Source organism: Scyliorhinus canicula, chromosome 2, assembly GCF_902713615.1.
Source record: "Scyliorhinus canicula chromosome 2, sScyCan1.1, whole genome shotgun sequence".
Taxonomy (NCBI): domain Eukaryota; kingdom Metazoa; phylum Chordata; class Chondrichthyes; order Carcharhiniformes; family Scyliorhinidae; genus Scyliorhinus; species Scyliorhinus canicula.
Window position 1 is genome coordinate 64,102,934 of NC_052147.1, and position 15,453 is coordinate 64,118,386.

Here is a 15,453-nt window from a genome sequence, read left to right on the forward strand (position 1 = left end):
CCTTTAAGACTCTCTTTAAAATCGACCTCTTTGCAAGCTTTTGGTCAGGACGCCACAACATCACCTTTTGTAGCTGAGGGTCAGATTTTGTTAAAAATTCTCCTGTGAAGTGCCTTGCAATGTTTTATTACGCTAAAGGCTCGATACAAATATAAATTGTAGTTGTTATTTACCCTGTTTCCTGTCACTCAGCAACATTGTGTCTATTTTGCCACTGTCCCTTTTATTCCACTCTTGAATTTTGCTGAAAAGTCTATCATATGGCATTTAAAAAAATAGAATCCCTACAATGCATAAGGAGGCCATTCAGCCCACCGAGTCTGCACTGACCCTCCTAAAGAGCACCCTACCTAGGCCAACTCACTTGCCCACCACTCCCTATCCCCGTAACCTTGCAACCTAACCTGCACATATCTGGACATTAAGCATGGCCAATCCACCTAACCTGCAGATCTTTGGACTGTGAGAGAAAAACGGAGCACCATCTTGAAGCTTCATGTACATCATCTCAACTGCATAACCCTCATTGACTTTCTCTGTTACCTCATCGAAAAAAACACTCAATTTAGTTAATTGCCTTTTAGCCTCCTTAGTCCCTTATAAAACTAATCTGGTAACATATCTCTGCTGTCTTTCCTTAATTCAACCACATTTTGCCCATATGACTGTTAATTATTCCAAGGTTACTATTTCAAAAAAATTCCCACAGCTGAGGCTAGACGGACAGGTCCATTTGTTGCTGGGTTTATCCTCACACCCTTTTTGGACAAGGATGGAACATTTCCTATTGTCCTATCCTCTGGCACCAGCCCTGTATCCAAGGAGAATTGAAAACTTCTGGCCAGTGCCACACAATTTCCAACCTAACCTCCCTCAGCATCCTTAGATAGATCTGACCTGTCCTTGTACTTATCAACTCTAAGCCCAACCGGCCTTCCTAACACTTCTTCTTTATCATTGTTTAGTCCATCCAGTATCTCAATTACTTCCTTTTTCACGCCGACTTTGGCAGTTTCATGTGTCATAGTAAAAACAGGACAAAATATTCATTTAGTATGTCAATTGTACGCCCATGCATAAATCCCCCTTTTTGTGCCTAATGGGCCTCACTCCTTCTTTCACCACCTTTTTATTATTAATGCCTCTACTTTTGGATTCCCTTTAAGATTGGCTGCCAACCTCTTTTCAGACTCTCTTTGCTGTTCTTGGTTCTATTTTCACTTCTTCCCCAAACTGTCAAAATCCAGACTGATTCTCACTTGTATTTTAAACCTAACACTTGTCAAAGGGGCATATTTTTCTGCTTCATACATGCATAGATACATAGAAGATAGGAGCAGGAGGCCTTTTGGCCCTTCGAGCCTGCTCCGCCATTCATCATGATCATGGCTGATCATCCAACTAATCCTGCTTTCTCCCATAGCTTTTGATCCCATTCTCCCCAAATGCTATATCCAGCCGCCTCTTGAATATATTCAAAGTTTTAGCATCAACTACTTCCTGTGGTAATGAATTCCACAGACTCACCACTCTTTGTGTGAAGAAATGTCTCCTTATCTCTGTCCGAAATGGTTTACCCTGAATCCTCAGGCTGGGACCCCTGGTTCTGAACACACCCATCATTGGGAACATCTTACCTGCATCTACCCTGTTTAGTCCTGTTAGAATTTTATAAGTCTCTATGAGATCCCCCCTCATTCTTCTGAACTCCAGCGAGAACAGTCCCAACCTAGTCAATCTCTCCTCATATGACATCGCTGGAATCAGTCTGGTAAACCTTCACTGCACTCCCTCAAGAGCAAGAACATCCTTCCTCAGAGAAGGAGACCAAAACTGCACATAATACTCCAAGTGTGGCCTCACCAAGGCCCTGTACAATTGCAGCAACACATCCCTGCTTCTGTACTCGAAATCTCTTGCAAGGAAGGCCAACATACCATTAGCCTTCTTTACCGCCTGCTGTACCTGCATGCTTACCTTCAATGAATGGTGCACAAGGACACCCAGATCCTGCTGCATCCTACACTCATTCTCTTTCATCGTTCTGTCTTCGCTTGTCACTCCCCCCCCCCCCCCCCCCCTTGTGAGAATGTCCTTTTACTGTATCTGAACGACCTCCTATTTAAAGGCAGCCAGTTGTTCCATTACAGTTCTTCTGTCAATCTTTGTTTCCCATTTACCTGGTCCATTGAAATTGGCACACCCCAAGTAATTATTGTTCACTCTGTATTGCTCCCTTCTCTTTTTCCATAACTAACCCGAGCCTCATGATACTATTAGCAATGTGCCCTAAATGCCCTCCTTCTGCTGTTTGGCCCACTTGTCCCGCCCCATTCTCCAGAATCAGATCCAGTAATACCTCCTTTCTTGGAACGTACTGAAGTAGAAAATTGTCCTGACCACACTTTAGAAACTCCCACCCCCCACCCACTGCTCTTTCCACTTCTACTATCCCAGTCTATGTTAGAACAATTTAAGTTCCCCATTATAACTTGATACACCCCTCTGTAATTCACCGGTTATTATTTTGGGTAAGGGTTTCAATAGGGACAACGCGGCAATGTCAGATCTGACCCATGTTTCCGTCCTGCTTATCTGGCGCCGACTTCAAAAAGAGTTAAGTTTGGGAAAGGTTCACCTCGCAGTTTGACATCGAATATTCAACTTCTTTATCGGGAGCAGTCTGCTGTGAACATCATGCGCGATTGTTTATTCTTTCCCTGATCTGTTTTTCGTTACAGCTGAACATGTCCATTATCAAGATGGCAGAAAATCAACTCGAATCCAGCATCCCGGGGTTTATCTATCTGTCAATGCATTCGGGTGTCTATGATGCTCAGATACCCCATGCAACTGAGAAAGCAGCTGGTCCCATATTCCAGTAATGCTAACATTGAAATAAAACAATCGACAGGGTGAATATAATAAAGCAGCCAGAAGAGCAAGGAATGCTGTTCACAAAAATGCCTCCGTTTGGTACAGGACATCTTGAATTTATTGCGATGATGAGACATGTGTAACAGTGTTTCAAACAGGCCAAATGTGAATGTTAAAATGTACATGTACACACACGATGTGTCTATTTTATCCACTGCTGTGACCATTGGCAGCTACACAACCCCCCCCCCCCCCCCCCCCCCCCACTTCACGTCCAATCCTGGGGATGCAGAGTCGATGTAACATCCCTTTTGAAAAGTTGCATCTGGCAAAACATCGCTAATGAATTGGGAACGTGACAGGTCGAGGGGGGAAGATTCAATTCCTCCTTTTGATTCATTTCCACTGCCTTTGAAACGCCAAGAACTTCTCAGAGGGAAAAAGAGAGGAGGATAATGTGCTGCACGCAGGGTTATCATTTGAAATGTTGACAGTCCACCCCCCTCCTCCTCCTCCACCCCACCCAACGTATTTGTTGTACAGAAGAGGCGCTGTCTCGGGAACCAAGCTGGCGACCCCTTGATGCTGTTTGAGGCAGCCGCGCGGCTCTGCTGGACTTCATCACACAGTTTGATTTAGTCGATTAGAGAGGCTCGGGCAGTGTCGGGGCGGCGGGACGCAAGTTGCGGTGCAACACGCACCGACGCACCCCCCCCCCCGCACACACACACACACACCGCCTCTGCAGCGGAGTCAAGGGGAAATGGGCAGAGTTGGAGCTGTCAACGGCGGACGCGGCTGCACCATTCTGCACAAGGAGTGCAATCCTGCACAGCTTTCATTCTGACCGGCTCTGATCTGTCACCCCACTGGGGTGGGGTGGGGGAGGAAGAAAGACCCCCTGCCATATACGGGCAGAGTGTTCAATAATAGCAAAGGGAGAAAGAGAAAAAAAAACAATAATTAAATTGGGAGTAGTAGGGGGTAAAAGCGAAGGTTGTCATTGGAAAGTGCTCCTGGTTAACCCGATACAATGCTGAAGCAGGCGCCCGCAGTCCTAACGGTGCCTGTTAAGGGGGATCGGCATCCGATGCGGCTGGAAGGCGAGTCTCGCTGCCCCGAGAAGGTTGAAACTGACAGCGACCGCAGCCGGACCCGGGACAGGCTGGAAGCCACTCTGGCCGGCCTGGGGGAGCTGGATTTCCTGAAGCACAGGCAGGAATACTTGGTGCGGGGTGCAATGGAACTGTTGAAACCTTCGGAACACGCCGCAGTGCTCAGAGACGAGGAAAGGAAGAGATCTCAGGGGGAACTCTATCTGACCCCGGAGGAAAAGCAATTAGAAGATCACATTCTCATGCTCAGGAAACAATTGGTGAGACATTTAAACAGCTCCGCGCTGAACAAACTTTAAATATTTACACATTGAGCCGGTGCAAGATTTTTTGTTGTGTGTGTGTGTTGCTGTGGCTTGTTTTCTGCGGATGAAATTGACCACAATTTTGGAAATGTTATGTGCTGAATGTTAACGAACGCTCTGAGCGCCACGCTTAACATGGTCTGCAGGCAGAAAGAAAGTGAGGGTTGTCTTTTAACTTTTGGGAAGATGCTTATCCTGTTGAGAAATCATGAAATTCTGTCCGCGCCAAGGTCCTTTCATTTTTTTTTGGGGGGGAGCGTATTTATTTGAAATGATTTTCCTGCTATTTTAACTGACGGTGCCTAATTGCTCCACTGGTTCAGGCATTCCAGGCTCCAGTGGGGGCCAGTAGAGGGTAAAAAGCGGGTGTGGACCGAATGATGAACTTTCAATGGGAATGGGATGAATAACCGAACGGATGCGATACTGTAATAGAAGGTGTAAGATAGGGGGAGCTGCTACTGAACGGGAGTGAGTTCGATTGTAGAAAGACTGGGGGCTTTGAAAGGCAGAGAGGGAGGAGAACTGACTTTTTTTTTCAAATGCAGTAAATTAACTTCCTGCTCACGAAATAAGCAAAAAAAAAACTAATCTCTTCTTCAGAGGAGGTGCAGCCGCATAGTTTAAAGCCCCTCGGTCCGTTACAATGGACACCGAGTGACTGGAATTAACTTTACAAGCAAACCAGGGGCTCTCCTGCAGAGCTGGGAGGGCTGGAACTCTGTTTATATTAACTGATCAGCTGACTGAAATGAATCATTCTCGGCGCTTTGCAACAGTGTTTCTGCACCCAGGGTAGAACAATAGACCTGAGCTCTAACGGAGCAAAAAGCGAGTTATTGTGCACGCCGGTGTCCCCTCAGTTACTATTCCACTGGCTAATAACATCCGAGAGTTTTTATTTTAATTGAGCCTGTTGTTTTGGGGCTTGTTGGCATCGCGCCCTCGATATTTTAAAATAAAAAACGTGAGCCTCATTCTCTCTCACCTAGAGCATTTTTTCTGTGGTGTGTGTGTATGTGTGCAAGATTGCATTTCCATCTCACCGGTGCACCGTCTGGGTACAGTGGCTCGTTAACGCTTTTTTAAAAAGTGAGTTTAATTCGATCATATTTAATATGCTCAGAAATGATCGGCGAGCCCATTGCCAATGCTGAGTCCCCAGGTTAATCAATCACACTGAACTTTCTGTCAGGCCGGATTCACAAGGGATTGGGTTTCATTACGGATGGAGGAGGTCTGAACATGGGCTTTGCTCAAAAAGAAATCCTTTTTTCAAAAATAAAATGAAAGCTCATATTGATATTGCCTCTGAAATACCTGGATAATAAAGCTATTTTAAACTGGGGAACAGTTACCGTTAACCATTACCTCCCATCAGCGTGTGGATAAATCACCCATCCTAGTGGCAAACTGCCAAAAAAAATGAAACACGCTCTCTTACAAAGAATTTCAACTTGTGCCTTTGACTGGAGTATTTTCATTTGACTCAGTGGTTGCTTTATTGCAGCCCCCCCCCCCCCCCCCCCTGCATTCAATGATTCTCCAGTGGGACTGCAAGTACATTATCACATTTTTCAAGAAGATCTTTATAACCAACTTTTTTTATTCCCGTAGTTTAATAATAAAGTGTCTGGGAGCAGTAATTAACAAAGTACAACTTAGTTTCTGTAACCAAAATGGAAATAGTCGTTAATGTTACACTGCTGTTAAGTCAGTGCTGAATTCAGTGCAATTCCCCCCAGGAGGCACACTATGTGGCTGTAATGGTGGAAGTCAAACACAGACTCGAATGGCACAATGAATGGACACAATCAGGAGCATTTCTGAGCATTCTCTGAAAATTGTGGCAAGGCTTGAATCCACTCTTCCGCAGGTCTCAAAGGGAATGTGGTCTGACTGCACTGCAGTGAGTTCTGCAATTGATTAAAATAAGTTGCTCCTCAATCTTTTCAGAATTGTTTGAGGAGGAGAGATGCCGGCCTCATAAATCAGCTCCAGGAGTTGGATCGACAGATCAGTGACCTTCAGCTTGATGCAGAAAAGACTCCAAATGACAACTTAGAAACAGACAGCCGACCCAGCTCAGGTCAGTATCTTTATGGTCGATAGCTAGATATACATTTCAAAGGACGATTTGCGTGAAGAGGAACAGTAAACCCTTGGAATACTAAATAACCTCTGCAGCCATCAGGTTTGTTTCTTAGTACAGATGATGCATGCTGTTTCAAAATCCCGAGATCTAGAATCAGCCATCAGTATTTACTCAATCGTGTTCACAGACTAAAGTGAGACATTTTCTATTGCCACTTCCCTTTTCTGTGCACACAGACATCACATGGTTAAAACATGATGAGCTAATGTGCCGCATAAGACCATCATTGGAGGATAGAGTTACATTTTTATATATTTTTTAGCAAAATGTTTTGTGCTGTCCAAAACGATAGGATAATTGTAATCTTTGTACACCTACGTAGATTTTCCCTAAAGAAAGAATATGCTGCACCACCTTAGATGTTATCAGGAAATCCTACAAGCGTTGAATTACTTTTGAAGCGTAACCACTATTGTTATATAGTGAAATAGAACACGCCAAAGCATCACAAGCAACAATGAGATAAATGGCCAGTTACTGTATTTTGGGGTGTTGGCTGTGGGTTAAATGTTCATAGAATTTATCATAGAATTTACAGTGCAAAAGGAGACTATTCGGCCCATCGAGTCTGCACTGGCCCTTACAAAGAGCCCTACTGAAGCCCACGTATCTACCCTATCCCTGTAACCCAATAACCCCCACTTTATATTTTTTGGACACTAAGGGCAATTTAGCATGGCCAATCCACCTCACCCGCACATCTTTGGACTGTGGGAACAAACCGGAGCACCCGGAGGAAACCCACGCAGAAACAGGAAGAACGTGCAGACTCCGCTCAGACAGCATCCCAGCCGGGAATCGAATCTGGGACCCTGGAACTGTGAAGCAACTGTGCTAACCACTATGCTACCGTGCTGCCCCGTTGGCCAGGACACTGCGAGAACTCCCTGCTCTTTTTCAAATAGTGTCATGGGATCTTTTTATATCCACCGAGAAGATAGGTAGAACCTCTCTTCAACATCTAAACTGAAAGACAGTAATTCTAATGGTGCAGTGATCTCACAGTCTGGCATTGAATTGCTCCGGTCCTGGAGTGGGGATTGGACCCATGATGTTCTAACTTGGAGGCTACCCTAGTTTTTTTAAACAAATGTTCTACATTGAGCTTCCCAATGGCTTGGTGCAATGGAAGTGCATTCTCCCATTTGTGATATTAACTTACCCAGAGCTAGACACCTCAAAGATCCTGTATTTAATCCCTGGTTTGTTTTCATCAACCAATTTTCACCAAGCCTTGTTGTAAATGTGTGACTGTTGGTAACAGTAGTGGGGAAAATCTGGTCTGCTTTCCCTGTCCTGATCACTATCAGGCTGACAAGAATGTAAGTGTTGACATCAAGAGAGGACAGAGAAAGACTTGGTTGTCATGCTTTTATGTTCGGATAGCCTGCTGACACAATCTGTCAAGGCTCACAAATGAAGAATAGTCACTTGGTTGAGGTATCAGTGATTTGCCATTACCACATTGATCTGTATATGCAGATCTGTAGCACATTGGTCGTGTCTCTACACCAGAAGCTCTGGCTTTGGGTCCACGTCAGGTTTTGTTGGCCAACGCAGTTCAATGGGCGGGTATTCAGCTCGGGAATCCCTCCACCACTTCACCCCTACTACCTCCCAAAGGGTAAAAAACCTTGAAGATACGCGTCAAAAAATTGATGTGTATCCCAGCATGCCTCAGTGCTTTCAGGAGAGAGGAAAGTGGTTACAGGTTGTGGAAATTCTACAGATGGTAAAATAACTATGTAAATTTACATGATGGTTTATGTTCCAAATAATAATGTTTATTGCCAAAAGTAGGCTTACATTAACACTGCAATGAAGTTACTGTGAAAAGCCCCGAGTCTCCACACTCCGACGCCTGTTCGGGTACACTGAGGGAGAATTCAGAATGTTCCATTCACCTAACAAGCACGTTTTTCGGGACTTGTGGGAGGAAACCGGAGCACCCGGAGGAAACCCACACAGACACAGGGTGAACGTGCAGACTCCACACAGACAGTGACCCAGCCGGGAATCGAACCTGGGACCCTGGAGCTGTGAAGCAACAGTGATACCCACTGTGCTAAGCATATTTGAATATATTTAGTTTTCTTTAAAGATTAAACCACCTTTGACTTTAAAAAGTTATATTTGTTCAAAGTAAATATGAGTGTTGCGAAGGGTGCAACAAAATTTGTATGCACACGAGATATCTGCAAGTAATCATTCTTAAGATTTATGTAGGTTGTAAGAAGGCATTGTACAAATTTAGAGAAGTGCAACTTTGTTGATCCTCTTTCATTGCCCTATTCAGCATTCCTAAAGAAGCTTAGGCTTATTTATTGTCCAAAAATAAATTCTACATGGATATGGAGTTTAATCCAAATGATAGTTTTTGTATGTCAGTGAGCCATTCAAAACCACTTATGACTTCAGTCAATGTTTGTCAGTGAACTTGCATATTGAAAATGCCAATGTGCTTTCTGTCTCAACAGGTTTTTATGAATCTAGTGATGGGGCATCAGGATCACTTTCGAACTCCTCCAATTCTGTTTTCAGTGAATGTTTATCCAGTTGTCACTCCAGCACCTGCTCCTGCTCTCCACCGGATCCATCACTGAGCATCACAGATGGACGACCAAAGTCAGCAGGTAAGAGGCACATTAGAGGAATTCAAGCTGAACTAATGAGAGTAATACGATTGAAAATCTGTCACTGAGCTTATAATCTGAATTGGTACTACTGAAATGGAGTTGATTGTGTCTTTGGTGCTGTGACAATCTCACCCCTGCTACAATATGTATATACAGCAGTTCATTCCCCAAAACACTAAATTCACCAAAAGTTCACTTCATTGAGTGACTTGACATACTTTATAGAAAGAAAACCAAAACTATTGGCTGAAATCATATTTTATTTTTCAAAGCATCATTTCGCACAGATCTGTGTTTGGAAGCAAACGATGATGTCAAATTTTTACCCCATCAACAAATTACACATTAGTGAGCATAAATGCTCAGTTGCCAATGGTAAACACTTGAGATTTATATACTCTCAAAGATCAACATTTAACATTCTCCCCGTGTCTGCGTGGGTCTCAACCCCACAATCCCAAAGATGTGCAGCGTAGCTCGATTGGCCCCTTATTTGGAAAAAAACAATGAATTGGGTACTCTAAATTTATAAAACAGAAAGATCAATGGTTAGACAATTGAGTGCTAAGCAGGACAGGTGGTTTTTATCTAACTTGAGTCCTGCATTTGGCCGGATGAGTCTTGAAGAAGCTTGCAGCTCAAACTGTTCTAACTTTTTTGGAAGTATCTGCTTGTTACATGGATTGGCAAATACGTAAAACAATCCCTACAGTTAATGTTAATTCAGGATACTAAGGTTTGGAATTGAATGGCATAACTGTGTTTCCAAAGAAAATCTATCCAGCCATCCAAAAGAAATTGGAGCTGAATTTATTGCTCCGGTCGTGTCATCCTCTGGTGGGATTGGAAATATTTGGGGATCTAGTGCAAGTTCATGGCGGCCGGCAGAACTCGATGACTCATTAGCCAGCTGAACTCAATCACATGTTGGTCGGCTGAAATCTATCCAGTGTTGGCCGGCTGAACTCGATCACCTGTTGGCCGGTTGAACTCGATCACCTGTTGGCCGGTTGAACTCGATCACCTGTTGGCCAGTTGAATTCGATCACGTGTTGGCCGGTTGAATTCGATCACATGTTGGCTGGCTGAACTCGATCACGCGTTGGACCAAGTGAATTTAGGATTACAGGATGAATGAACCCATTTAATGTGCCTACGAAGTGAGGCCACATTTTTCACTTATCCTTTAAGAGGGTGGACCTCTGCTGCTGCAGTGCCCACTTTAATGGCGTGACCCTCTGACTGCCAAAGGTCAGCTTCCTGAAAGAGACTCCACTCCCCACACATCTTAAACCAGACCCCTGGAACTTCAAATTCCTTAGGCTGGATCAGAACACAATGAAAGGCTAAATATCCGGGCATGTCAGAGCCACACTGACATCAGCTGAGGCAGATATCCTTACGGCTGCCAGATTTCATGGGATAGGTTTCTGCAGTGACAAGGATTTTTCATGAAAATCGGAAAGCGCAGCAAAATCACGGCAAATTCTAGTTTAAGTTGCTTTAACAGGCTCATTAACAAGCCTAATTACCTTCCCGCTACGAGTGGGTGACTTTCCTGTATAGGCAACATCCCACTCCCAAATTTAATTGTGGGAAGCTTTCCCACTGTTGGCAACTTGCCCTGCGACTTTAAAAAAAAGTATTTCATGGGATGTGGGCGTCGCTGGCAAAGATTTGTTGTTTAACTCCAATTGCCTTTGAACTGAGAGGCTTGCTGTGCCATTTGAAAAGGTAGTTAAGAGTCAACCACATTGCTGTGGGTCTGGAGTCACCTGTCGGCCAGACCAGGTAAGGACGGCAAACTTCCTTCCCAAAAAGACATTCGTGAACGAGATGGGTTTTAACAACAATCAGTGATAGTTTCAAGATCATCGTTGCTGAGACTTGCTTTTCAATTCCAGATTTTATTTGATTGAATTTAAATCCCACCAGTTGCCGTGGTGTTACTGAACCCGTGTCCCCCAGAATATTAGCCTGGAATTCGGGAATGCTAGTTCAGTGACATTACCACAATGCTACCATCTCAAAATCACTGAATTGCTACGGCGCGGAAGGAAGCCATTTAGCCCATCCTGTCTGCATCAGCTCTCCAAATGAGCATTATGACTGAGTGACAGTCCCTTTGCTTTTTCCCAGCACCCCTGCACATTGTTTCTATTCAAGTAATCATCTCTTACCCCATTGAATGCCTCCGTTGAACCTGCCTCCTCCACACTTCCATTCCAGACCCGAACAACTCGCTGTGCGAAAAAGATTTTTCTCATGTCACATTTGCTTCTTTTGCTCATCACTTTAAATCTGTGCCCTCTCGTCCTTGACCCGTTTACTAGCAGGAACGGGGTCTCTCTATCCAATCTGTCCAACCCACTCATAATTTTGAACACCTCTATCAAATCTCCTTAGTCTCTCTCCCCCACCCCGTCTCTCTCTCTCTCTCTCTCTCCCCCCTCCCTCCTCCAGAACGGTCCCAACATCTCCAATCTAACTAAAGTTATGAGGATAACTAAATGATGAAGTAATTGCACGATAAAGTGTCCTCGGCCACCACCTTTCCATCAACAGCAGGGTGGATTCAATTCTGCCCTTAGCCACTGAAAGGTTACACTGATTATCCTTTGGTGTGTAGTTATAAAAAGATTATGCTTAAATGTATTGAGAGACCATCCTGCAGATGCCCACGTGCAGAAAATATGTCCAAAATTCAAACCTGTATTCAAACACATAATAGAAACTCAAATGTCTTACAAAACCCCAGAACAGAAAAAGAGGGCATATAATGCTTCATTTTAGGAGACATTTCATATTTTGGGAACAGTTTCGATTAAAAAAAAAGTCAAAATACAACATTGTCATAACTATAGACTTTTATATCTCCCAACACGGATAGTTCATATCAGGACCTTTAGAAAGTGCTTGATTTGAGGGCCTTGAATCTAGCATCTAGACTGATGATATTTTATATATTAACTTTTAAGCAATATGAATATGCAGATTAAAGAAAATGTTTTTCATTTTAAAAATGGCTCTAAGTTATGTAGCAATTAAATTTTACACTGTGGTGTGGTAATAAGCTTCCCAGTATCACTGTTCAGTCACTGGCCCTTGGTTAGCTGATCAGGGGGAGGATTCGCTGCCCCCCCCCACCCCCAGCCACATGTTTCTCGGCAGCGGGAGGCGGCGCGCCATTCGCTGGCAGTGGGATTCTCCGTTCCTGCCACTGTCAATGCGAATTTTCATTGAAGCCAGCCTTTTCCGCCGGGAAAAAGATGGGCGGGTGTGCGCTGCCGGTGGGACCGGCTGGGACCAGCGAACGGCTGGAGAATTCCGGTCATTCTCAACCTCAGCTTTATTCCCTTCATAGTTGAATAGCTTAATTTTCTTTGTCTTGTCTACCATATAAAAAATGGGGGAATTCACTAAGACACCAGATGGTCATTGGCATCATGATACCATTACAAATAACTTTAGGAGAAAAGGTGACAAAAATGGAGCAAATTAACAAACAAAAGTGCTTTAAATATTTTGTCGCCTCTGGCAACTGGTCTCGCAACAGCAAAATCAGCTGCACTCTTATTTTATTGATGCATTCAGTATTGGACCTCTTTTCACTTTCAACTGGAGAATTTGTAAGTTCTTTGTTTTGGCTTTTAATACAACATGATATTTCCATCCACTGGACCTAAACCCAGTGTATCATGGAATGAGTCAAGCATCTCTGATACGCATGCAATGAAGTGTCTTCTTAGCAAAAATGGAACATCTGCTTCTGGGCAGATTCTTCACTGCCAGTTTGTAAAAAGAATGTAAGATGTGTAAACACCCGTAGATTCTGCAAAGCTGAGTAAGGGACTTGCATGTATACTCGCCGAATTAAACAAAGTGAGAATTCTGACTGCTGCTTTCTTCGTTTACAGAGGATTTCATTGGTTGGAGGGATCATGGAGAGGGACTGCTTGATTGCCAGTATACAGGGGTTGTTCGCCGTTCCTTCTCCGCACCGTATTCTAGCTCAGTTGATGTTGCCACTGATGTCCACCCCAAGTATCAGTGTGATTTGATTTCCAAGAATGGTAATGATGTGTATCGATATCCAAGTCCTCTGCATGCAGTTGCAGTCCAGAGTCCAATGTTTTTTCATCCTACAACTGGAAGTATTAAAGAGGAGAAGTCCCAATATGGTGTAGGCAACTTGTCAGTGGTACCTCAGTTGGAGCCTGCAAACACTGAGTCTGCTGTTCCAGCCCCTCAGAACAGTTCCTGCCCAGCTGTAAACCCTTCAGCAATGAAAAGATTGGATAATTACATATTTGGCCTTATTCAGAAGAAAATCCAGCCAGTAAGGCCAAATAAGCCAAGGACCAGCCTGAATACAGATCCACTAAAGGGCATCTTGAGGCAAGGTAGTATCTGTGTCAGACAAATTGCATGCATTCCGCCATGTAGTACTGAATTGAAAGTATTCAGAAATGTCTACACACATCCTCTCATTGCCTCCGAAAGCAGTGTGATGTCCCCGAAGAGGCAACTTCTGAACAGTGACAATGCACAAGACAACAAAATTACACAAACATCTAAAACTGAGTCAACAAATAACCGAATAACTGTTCTCCAGAGTAGTATTAACGAATTGCAGAATAATAGCCTTTTGAAGAAAAAGGCTAATATGGCAAATGGACTATCTAAATGCACTGTGACTGCAGATTATCAAGAAGAGAATGGTGAGCGTGGCGCTTGTGCACCTAAAGATAATTCATCTCAGTGTGTGACAGCACATGAAGAGAACGGTGTTGTGCAACCTCCTAAAGTGGTGTCTCCTAAAAGACCCACAAGGTCACCTCCAGCGTCTCTTTCTGTGGAGGAGAAACCGCCATTGGATCTCAGGAGTGAAGGATCGTCAGTGCAGAGCTTAGAAGATAGTGGGCAGCTAGTGAATGCCCAATTCATTCCAGCACACCAGCAAATGATAACATCTCGGAACGGTACTAAAAATATAAAGATCAGCAAAGTTAAGAGCTCTACATTGAAATCCCAACCACAATGTGACATAGCTCCTGAAACAAACGTTCAAACCTTAAAACAAAAATCCAAAGCTGTTAAAAAAAAATGCCATTTCTCCACTGATATTGCCCACGTGAAACGAAATGTAAGGAGGCCAGCCTCCAAAGCAAAGAAAGCATTCCACACTATATCTGAGAACAGCATCCTGGCTAGACAGGCTGGGGTTAGATCTGCTAAATGTAGTGGGCAAGGAAGGGAAACTGGTCTGGTCAAGTCCAGATACAAACAAAGAGTTGATTACCGAAAGTGGAGATCGCCTGTAGAGGTTTCCCACGAAGAAGCAATGAGACGATTTAGAAGACGCAACAGGAGGGTAGCACTCTGTCATGCGCCCGGTGTATACACCAAGACCCCCCTGCAGAACAATGGCGTTTATGCCTTCAAGGGAAGCGATTCAGAATATTCAGCAGAGTGTGAATCTTTATTCCACTCCACTGTGGCAGACACCAGTGAGGATGAGCAGAGCAATTATACGACCAATTGCTTTGGAGACAGTGAGTCTAGTCTGAGTGAGGTAGATTTTGTTGGGGAAACGACTAGTTCTAGTGACTCTGATGAAAGTGGGGCACTAGTCTGGCCTCAGTTTGCCCAGAATCGTCCAGTGCAAGCGTCAACTGCCGAGCTAAAAAAGCCTCCGCCAAAGGCCTTTGTCAAGATCAAAGCATCACACAACCTAAAGAAAAAGATTCTGCGTTTCAGATCTGGTTCATTAAAACTAATGACGACTGTATAAAATAATATCTGTTGTATTTGTTGTATTGAAAATGAAGGTGGTGTAGGTATATTTTAAGATGGTTATTTTAAAAGAAGGACTCTTTTTTTTGTCAGAACTAAGCATGTATTAAGTTTTTAAATCTATCAGTATTCTATGTGCATGACTATCTAATTGTTTCAATATTGGCACCAAATTGTACACTGCTAACTGTATATAGTATTTGTATATTAATACAATTTGTTTTACGCTCTAATAAATTGTCTACCTTGAATCTTTACACTGTTTTGAAATTTGATTTCGCCGTTTCTTACACCATGACACTAGCATATTGTAGCTTACTATCAGGGATATGAAAATGTAGCATAATGGGATGGTTCACGTTGATAATTAAAGTCTATCCAAACCAGCTTTTTTAAACTAATGTCATGTCCATCAAAGAGCTAAAACAGTTCTCACCAATACAAGGCAGAGCAGATTTCCATCCATGATTGACATCATTGGCACCAATACATCACACCTGCAATTAATGTAACCAAAAAAGTAAACATAATGTTGGAATACAGAAACAGGAAATTGCAGCCAGCATGTT

At 43.5% G+C, this 15,453-nt stretch overlaps 1 protein-coding gene across 1 annotated transcript; it reads left to right on the top strand.

The window, feature by feature from the left end:
• Positions 1–3,222: 3,222 nt before the first annotated feature.
• dact1 (dishevelled-binding antagonist of beta-catenin 1) lies at positions 3,223–15,143 on the top strand. Its single transcript, XM_038780172.1, has 4 exons — positions 3,223–4,252; positions 6,254–6,386; positions 8,930–9,085; positions 13,006–15,143. Exons 1-4 carry the CDS (start codon positions 3,911–3,913, stop codon positions 14,880–14,882), a joined length of 2,508 nt encoding a protein of 835 aa, XP_038636100.1. The 5' UTR covers positions 3,223–3,910; the 3' UTR covers positions 14,883–15,143.
• Positions 15,144–15,453: the final 310 nt, after the last annotated feature.